The sequence below is a fragment of the Beta vulgaris genome, chromosome 6 (genome assembly GCF_026745355.1).
Source record: "Beta vulgaris subsp. vulgaris cultivar EL10 chromosome 6, EL10.2, whole genome shotgun sequence".
Lineage (NCBI taxonomy): Eukaryota > Viridiplantae > Streptophyta > Magnoliopsida > Caryophyllales > Amaranthaceae > Beta > Beta vulgaris.
In genome coordinates this window covers 68,671,096-68,680,460 of record NC_079207.1, presented here as the reverse complement: position 1 = coordinate 68,680,460, position 9,365 = coordinate 68,671,096, and the positions used below count along the sequence as shown (strand labels likewise).

General features: G+C 34.0%; 2 protein-coding genes across 2 annotated transcripts; both read right to left on the bottom strand.

Moving 5' to 3' along the window:
• Window positions 1-709: 709 nt before the first annotated feature.
• Window positions 710-6,519, bottom strand: LOC104897795 (hypothetical protein). The gene is made up of 4 exons (XM_010684739.4): window positions 6,381-6,519; window positions 2,778-2,957; window positions 1,630-1,690; window positions 710-1,539 (listed from the first exon to the last, which is right to left on the bottom strand). The coding sequence occupies exons 2-4, from the start codon at window positions 2,942-2,944 to the stop codon at window positions 1,387-1,389; spliced, it is 381 nt and encodes a 126-aa protein (XP_010683041.2). The 5' UTR covers window positions 2,945-2,957; window positions 6,381-6,519; the 3' UTR covers window positions 710-1,386.
• On the bottom strand, window positions 4,064-7,075 carry LOC104897794 (CSC1-like protein At4g35870). The gene has a single exon (XM_010684738.4). The coding sequence runs from the start codon at window positions 6,658-6,660 to the stop codon at window positions 4,243-4,245; it is 2,418 nt and encodes an 805-aa protein (XP_010683040.2). The 5' UTR covers window positions 6,661-7,075; the 3' UTR covers window positions 4,064-4,242.
• Between the last annotated feature and the right edge of the window lie 2,290 nt (window positions 7,076-9,365).

The window sequence follows — 9,365 nt, the reverse complement described above, 5'->3', positions numbered from 1 at the left end:
AACACATCCTTCAAACACATTGTAATGAATATTAAACAATGGCCTTAAAACTCTATAGAGCATATGTATCTACGAAATTGGTGCAAGGGTTTTGTATAATGTTAGTACATGTATACAAAGCCTATTAAGGAAAGGAATCCAAATATTATAGTAATAGTATAATAAAAGTAGGGACTTCGAAAAGTATATTTATATATTTGTTCCTCTTTCACACCAAAAGATTTGACAAAAGAAGACCTTCAGAAAAAAAAAATTTGCGAGGAATAACCTCGACCTACTTTTCGGCATCGACCAAGCATTTTTCAGTGTTAACTCGTTAAAATCAAACATGTATAGGATACATGAATTGCATCTTTTGTATTTTAACCCTATTTTTCTCCATTTTTCAACATGGACCAAGTATTTTTCGATGTTGACTTTATCAGTATATGAAGGAAAATGGGTTTAAAACATAAAAAAATGTGGATTACGTGTCTTGCCATGTTTGGATTTAGTGAATCGAAGCCGCAAAATACTTGGTCAACACCCAGAAAATGGGTCAAGGTTGTTCCTTGCAAAAAAAAAAAATTACTTTAGTTCTATTTTGCCAGGTTTTTTTTTAAAAGGTTGTTCTTTACAAAAAAACTTGTATTTAAAATATTGTTTTTGACAAATTTTCAAGGCGCACAATAATTGTCATCATTCCTTGAACATACATTTCGGTATGAATTTTAAGAGCAAAATATAATCCTCAAACATAATGCTCATCCTTGTATATATTGGTCAAATTAAAGAGACCATACAATATTACAAAACCTATACTAATATATTAAAAGGCGTGCGTAAATCAGGAACGGTGCCACGTGGCGCTCTTCCTAGGGAGTTTTAGTTCATGTAATCCATGTACAATTAAAAAAAATAGAAATTGCATAGTATAGGTTTAGATCCCAAGACCTCAAGTTAATGTACTAAAGTTTTAACCACTAGACCAAGTTGTCTTTAGTGCTATCATATCAAAGTACAATATTAATAAATGAAATTTTTCTTACCCGGGGCATAGCCCGGGCCTAATAACTAGTTATAAATACATATACAAATTAAAAGTACATGGATAACCAAATCTATTACGTTAACCTCGTTATATACAATAGTTTCTCATTATACAATTGTTTTATTTACCATAACAAAATCTAGCAAAAATAATTTCCTATTCCTTCCAAATCCTTTTCCGAAATGTCCGATTCTTTGAACAATGATCAAATTTGTAAATAAAATTAGGGCTTACTTTTTATTTTTGTAGCTTAGACTCTTAAATCTGAAGATGGAAACTTAAGGAAAAATAAATAAATCCTAATTTTAGAAAACCATAGTGTGATTTCTCAATCAATCATAAGAAGCAGAATTTTGTTAGAGAGCTTTGTACAAAGGAGAGATAAGTTCCATTTGATGGATAAATTGGACATCATGGATAAGTGGGTTATCAGTTCTTCCTGGTGGAGATCCAGAGTAGCATGATGGAGGACAATTACTACAAAGAGATTCTTGTCCTTCATTTAACGTCTGCAAAAAATAATGTTAGACATGATTTATTGACTAATTAATAATCTATTAACATTAATGAATAATCAATCATATTATTTAATCACTAACCTTTTCGTTAAGCATGCTCAAAATATTGTTTCTTCCATGACTATTTGATTGATGAGAATGCCTATGATACAAAGTAGTTGATGAGAACCAACAAAAGTTTAGCTTAATGATAATTAATAACCAAAATTGGACTCAAAAATTTCAAGTTATTGTTGAGATTTTCAAGTTCATGTTGAGTTTTTCAAACTCTTTTTTTTTTTTTTGAAATTAACATTAATTCATTAATTCAAAGTCCTACGACATCTACAATAAAAGTATAAACTAAACAAATACTGTACATATCAGATCAGTTTTTCAAACCTATTTAATAATATGGATTTATATGAGTAACTTATCGTCTAAATCAAATGATTAAGCTTTATATTTTGTAGAAATTATGAATGTATAAATTAAATGACCACTGCATAGCAAAATTTTATCCTTCGAAGTGTTGCAACCATAGATAATGTCATAAAACAGAGAAACATCTTAGAAAAACTTCAGTGTGATTGATACGACTTATCCTATTCACATAGATGCTTTGCAAATCGTATATGAGATGCTATGGTTAACGTGAGAAGAGAATGCCAACAAAAAAAACTTTATAGCGAACAAAATTCAAGTTAAATACTCCATTTGGTCTTTATTAGTTTACCGATTCTTTTGCATAAAGTTTTAGGAGAAACAATGTTGTGCGACATAGAAAAAATGAGAAACTATTACTTTATGTTAAAGTTGAATGTATGTGTGATGGAAATTAGTGGTCCTATTCCAAACATAGAAACAAAAGAAATGGGTAAACTAATAAAGGGACATCCCAAAAAAAAATATGGATAAACTAATAAAGACCAGAGGTAGTTGATTCGCGAAAAATGTTAATCAAGGGCAAACCTATATAACATATTAACATGGAGTTTGGCATGGAAATTTCGAAGAAAAACAGGCAACAGATAAAGTTAATTTGACTCTCTCTCTCTCTCTCTCTATTCATGTTTATTCATGTTGCAACATTTACAATCCTGTCACTTGACATGCATAAAATGTATAGTAACTCGCCAAGACTCATATATAGGCTATATATCCGAGATAAGGGTCATCATAATTGAAACAGTTTCCTATATAGTAGTATCTCAAGCTTATAAGCAATTTATAAGAAGCATATGAACAACCTGTGTTTGGTGCAACTGAGGGGCTTGAGAACTTCAGGCACGGCCGAAACGGGGCGGCGAGGCTTCGGACAAACAGGCTGATTTTTGCTTCCACCATTGTTAAACTTATTGTTTGCTTCTGAATTAACCGAGTCCCTAAGATAGCTCTTCACAACTTTACCTCTCATTGTCTTTTATCTCCTATGAAAATGTAACACATCCCAAATAACCTTAAATTTTCTTCTTCTTTTTACCCCTTCACTTATAATAATGTGATATTATATATCACTAAATTTCTCAATAAAGAAACAACTCATGTGGTAAATAAAGCAAGAGTGCTTAAAAGTTTAAAAACAGCCACATTTTAGAGAAACAAGAGGGGTGAGAGAGAGAAAATTATGCTCCAAAGTACGGAATTAGTACGGAATTAGTAAGGCAAAAAATGGTCTCTTGAGAGCAAAGAAAGTAGAAGATTTTATTTGGTTGAGAGTAGATTAAGGAAGGAGCATTGACCACTTCCTTATTTTTTGGTTTTACTAGGAAACTTCTGTTTTCTTTCTCTTCTTTCCATTTTTTAATTTTCAATTTTTAACTATTTATCTCTCTCTTTTGACAAATAAAATTTATCTATAAATTTTTTGGTCACCTTCAATCACGGATATCATCATTGGAGACAACCAGTTTCCTCAAATCTCACATGGTTGGCATGTCATCCTCTATCCTGCAAACCCTTCATGAAATTTTTAAAAAAACTAATAATAAAAAGTAAATTATCATAATTGAAGAAAAAATTTGTCAATACTAGCTAGATTAGTCAATAAAGTCTTGTACTTCGATGAAGTACCTAAGATCAGGGAATCAGTTCCTTCAAAACCCAGAGATAGATATACGAAACGATAATTAAATAAAATGCGAAAAAAAGCTGTTTGAACAATCCGAATCCCAAATGAAGGCGAATGAGGGTTCAAACCTAGGCCAGAAGTCGGGTTGGGGGATCCAACGGAACCAACCCACCTCAAATGGCGATCTTAATTCCTAAGTAAATGAATCAATTTCAATAAGAGCATGCAACTCAAAAAGAACCCTAGACCCAAAGCAGATTAGAAGATGAATAAATGGAAAAGGCCTCAGGAATCGAAGCTCAGCAACACAAAACTTGGTTCTCATGTCACCATCCAAAATTTTAAAGTTCAGAACGTTCGGAAGTGACTCAATGAGTGAAGATTGGAGGTAATTTATTTTACCCTTTAATAATGCAGGGAACATTCCAAAAGGATGTCAATTCACAGAAACTCAGAAAGCAAGCATTCAGAAAACATATAAACCTGTGCATAGCTATACTTTGGGAGTTTTTCTGAGAAAAAAGGAATAAGAATTATGTACAAGAACAAAAGAAGATGCATTTGCTTACTCACTTGCAAACCCATGACAAAATCATACATTATGAACATGAGGAAAAATAATCTGCAAGTAGAACCCTCGTGTATCAACAAAAAATAGAATCCTGCTCAAATCTAGGTTGTGAGAACACTTCATAATCAATCGGCCCTTCCACCACACGATCAACAGTCTGCACACCTTCCAGGATAGCTGGCTGAAAGCCATCACTAGCTGAAGGCAATAATTTATACATCACTAACACACCGAGAGTGAATATAGCTTGTAATTTCATCACATCCCCATGGATTGAAAAGAAGAGGAGCATTGAGATCAGATAAAGATCCACACAGAAACGCATGGTTGACAATACGGTATCCATCAATTTTCCATCATTGCCAGCTGGAAATCCGCGAACTCGGTACACGAATAAGAAGTTATACTTATCGACCATGTATCGATAACCAAAGTAGATCGCACCAACTGGAACCACGAGAGGTGCAAATGAGGAATAGATCATTGTAAGGGCGAATATTGTGAGGTTAAACGCGTAATATAGTGCAAAGTCAAAGTTTTGTTTAGGGACGGGTGATGTTCCGCTGACTGGGTAGACAGAGAGATCGTGGCCTTGTAAATCAATCACATTCAGCATTCCACCATTTCTAATTGCAGACTGATCAAATGCTTCTTCAGAGATTAAAGGTCTACGAAGGGTATCAATGCCTTCAGATTCTAATGGGTAATCTTCTTCGCTCTGTTCAGGTACTAATTGGAGCATGTCATTCTTCCGAAACTTCTTTAGATTCCTCTTTATCCATGGAATCGGAGCAAGTAGATCAAAGGATATACCCAAGAAAGTGCAAGTAATCAAAAATGCAAGCGATGAAAGACATGACTTTGCCAAAAAGGAGGCACTCATATACTGCTCTATCCTCTTACAATCTTCCCCATCCAAATAACAGCGTCCCATGCTCAGGATAGTGTTCTCAAGAGAAGACTCAACCAATCCCCTTAAGACTATTAGATTTACCAAAAAGAAACAGACCATTTTGATTAATGCTGCCCTTTGTTCCCCTGAAATCGTAAGGTGCTTTTCAAACTTAGAAAGATAGGACAGAGCAGCCGGGATGAGTATATACATGCTCACAAACACAAGCACATTGGGCAAGAACTGAAGAAATATTGCTGCGATCCAACTCGAGCTATGCAGCCAAGACAACCACGACTCAGCATTATCCATGGCTTCTGCATTGATAATCCTTCCCGCCCTTTGTAAAGCAGATATCACTGCTAAAGGAGAGCTGAAGAACAAGAGCATCAATAGCAAAAGGGTGTTAACGAAAATCCTCCTCAATTTCAGTGAGAGTTTTGTCGAACCTAAATGATTCCAATAAATATCACTTGCTAAAGGTGCTCGTTCCACTCTCCATTGATTCCTTTCCAATTGCAACTCAGTTAAAGAGAAGAATCTCCCAATCCTCATTCGCTTCTCCATCCTAAAATCCTGAACAGCCTTGTTCGCTGTATAAACATCCTTAAATACCACGAAAGCAACCCCTGCTCCTTGTCCACGGCCCTCCCTATACGCAGCCATCTGATTCTCAAGATCAGCTCTCAACTCCTGCAATCTTCTCAGCCTCTTCCCATCAGTACAATCCAATCTCTCATAAACCTCCCCCCACAACTGCTTCACCTTCCCCCAAACACCATGCCCTACCACAGAACCTCCAAAATACTCACCATCTTCACTCTCACCATACACAAAACGAGCATCCATCTTCGCCACCAGCTTCGAAATCTCATCCCTAACCTTCACCAAATCCTCCACCAAATCATCCAAATTGCACAAATCCACAGGAACAATCACCTTAAACACCTTCCCAGGATACTTAAACTGAAAATACTCTTCAAAAGCAACCTTATCAGTAGCTAAATTCTTAGGAACTCCCTGTACCATAACAGTAAAAATCGCACTCGAAATCGCACTCGGGTCACTAGGATTCCCATTCCCATCTCTAAACCTAGTAAACTTCAACCATTCTTCTACCTTAAATATACCTCTATGCACCAAATACACAATAGCAACCATAAAAACAAAATGCACCCACAAAGTAAAAGACCCTTTCTCAATATGGGTAATCGTTGTTTTCGAGAACATGTCATCCATAACCGCACTCCCAGTATAAATATTGAAAAATAAAGCGAACAACGCAACGACAGAAGTAGCAGATAAAGTGGCGAACGTACCGCCTTCGACGACGAGGAATTGCGCGGCATCAGCGCCACAATGGACAGCGATCTCTCGGGCGGTGGCGTGCCAGACGGCGAGAAGCTTGGCGAGGAGAGAGAAAGGGCCAGGAATTCGACGGTGATCACTGCGAAGCTTGACGAGGAGAAAGATGCAGAGACAAGAAAGAGCTCCAATGGCGGAGATGTTGAGGAGATACTGGATGTTGCCGTACCATGTGAAGTCGTCAAAGGAGGGAGGAGGAGGAGATAGAGGTGAATATGGTGGAATTTCCGCCATTGTTGTTGCTCTTCCTCCTTCTCCCGAAATTGAGGAGAATTTGATTTGGGAAATTAGGGTTTAAATTGGGGAAAAAAAGGAGAGTGAATCATTTGATTTTGAGTAGGAGTTTTGGGATTTTACGAGAGTGATAAATTAAGGATTTTTGGGAGATTTGATGGAATTGAAGGAAGAGATTAGAGAATCTAGATTTAGGAAGGAGATGAGTTTTATTTGGTTTTTATAATTGTGTAAAATTGGGAGGTTATGATATTGTTATGGTCTATCACGTCTATGGATGTCCAATGCTGATGCTCTGAATTTTGTGATGGAAAGGTTCAGACTTCAGAGTATTTGTTGGTTTTTCTGATGCTTTTGTGGTGTTGTGTTGGGTTGTGTTGTGCAATTTGCGAGAGTTTGCTTCTGGGTGTCGTATACCAATATCCCTCTAGTATTTAGCAACTCATAATATCTAGAGTTTCGCTATTCGACGTTCTAAAATTTTCTACTTATACTTTAATGGTATATTTGACTTAATTTTTTTTTATCTTATCTTATATATTTGAACTTATCTTATTTTATCTAATTTTATTTTATTTGATATTATTTTATCTTATCTGATCTTATTTTATCTTATCTTTTTTTATAAAAAAAAGTGAAAATAAGTTAAATAGAATATCTTATTTATCTTATCTTATAAGATATAAGATCTATCTTATAAGATATAAGATCTTATATAACGTAATTTAAGTTGAACAGAACATAACATAAATACATATTTTTATAGTAGTATACTAGTATCTTGGCCCGAACGATGGTCCGGGTCACTTACAATTATCAAATATATTATTATTTATAAATTTTATAATGATGGTCTAGTGCAAACATTGGAAAATGAAAGTTATGGCATGATAATAAGGAATTGGGGAGTAAAAATAATAATTTCAATAGAATTGGGGTAAGAGAATGTTACTACTTAATAAAAGCGTTAGAGAGTTGGGGACGTCTCACTATGTTTATAAAACCTAGTTTTTGGTTGACATAGTTAATCACTGTCAAATAAACTGGAGGTAAAGAGTCATCTGAAAAGCCAGTTCATGAGGCAAATAGCAGGTTAAGAATTGCGGGAAATTTGGTGATGATGTACTAGTGGTGCAATTCATAGTGATGATGGTGAAGAAGAAGGTGAAAGGGGTGATAGAAAGAGTTCAAAGTGGATATAAAAATACAATAAAAAGAATGTATTTAGGTGTTAATAAGAAATTTTAGGACGGTATTTAACAATCCAAGAATATACTCTACAAGTAACACTTAAGATAGGAGATAGAGTTGATTATCTATTCGATTTTTGAGAAAAGCTAAAGATCAAATCTCACCAAGTTTTAGACATGATTCTTAGACGCAAAATTTAACTTTTTTTTTTTTTTACTAACATAGTCATATGCTTGAAAATTTTAACTTAACACATTTTATTTCTTACGTAATGGGGGCACAAAAGTCTTGCATGAAAGGTAAGCCAAACACTATTCCTTTGGCTCAAAATGGACTAATTTGTGTAACACTCAAGTCCTACCTCGTCTATGACTACTTAATTAGCTTTACTTTTTAGGAATATTTACAATCGCTGAGTCATATCATAAAGCTCAACAACTCGATTAACCACTCAAATAACTCTATCTTTTTTTTTACTTGTAATATTTTGACTTTCACACTTGGCGATATATAAATTTGACCGTTAATATCTCTAATTATATGAAGAACAATATACAATTTGGCCATTAATACCTCTAATTATATGAAGTATTTGTGAAAATCATAAAAGTTATAATCTTGTAAATATGTATTGAGATAAATCTAACATCTTACATACTAATATTTCTATGGTATATTATTCACAAATTTCGATTAAGGTAAGTACATGAATAGTGCAAAAGTCAAAACGTTGCAAGAAAAAAAAGAGAAGATATTTTTATTTTACTCAAATGAATTTATTGATTTCATACAATAGAATTCAATATACTTCTTTTGGTTTTTAAAGGATGTAACATTGGCACAATTTCAATATTAATTATAAAGTGAGATATTGTTATACTTCCTCCGTCTTTTTTAGATGTTACACTTTCTATTTTAGGAAGTTTTAAATTAGATGTTACACTTTTATTTTGGGTAATAACTTCTCTCTATCTCTCTCCTATCACATGTTCACATGGGACCCTTTTGTTTTTCATTATCTCTATCTCTCTCCTCTCCAAAAATTACCTAGGAGTCCGTGATTTGAAAAGTGTAACATCTAAAAGAAAACGGAGGAAGTACTTAACATAACATGTATCTTCTACATATCAATGTTTTATAATTTTTCTTATACGTACTCAACAATATTAATGGTTGAAGAAAATGATGAAGTATAACATGTACATATCAACCTAAAACTGAATAAAATTTCTCTCATGCTAAATTACGATTGTTATACTATCACATATGAAACACTTCTATATACTCAACTCTCAATTATATAACATATAATTTTACATTGGTTTATCAACCTTCTACAAGTGGATACAACCGTATATATTTCTTACACTTTTGATGATGATTCATTCAACGGATTATATATTTTAAAAAACTGACATACACTGTTAAACCATATTAACTGCAGTTGAACATATATATAACGGTAATCTAACCCAAATCCGACTCGATTTGACTAATTTGTCATATTATGCAAT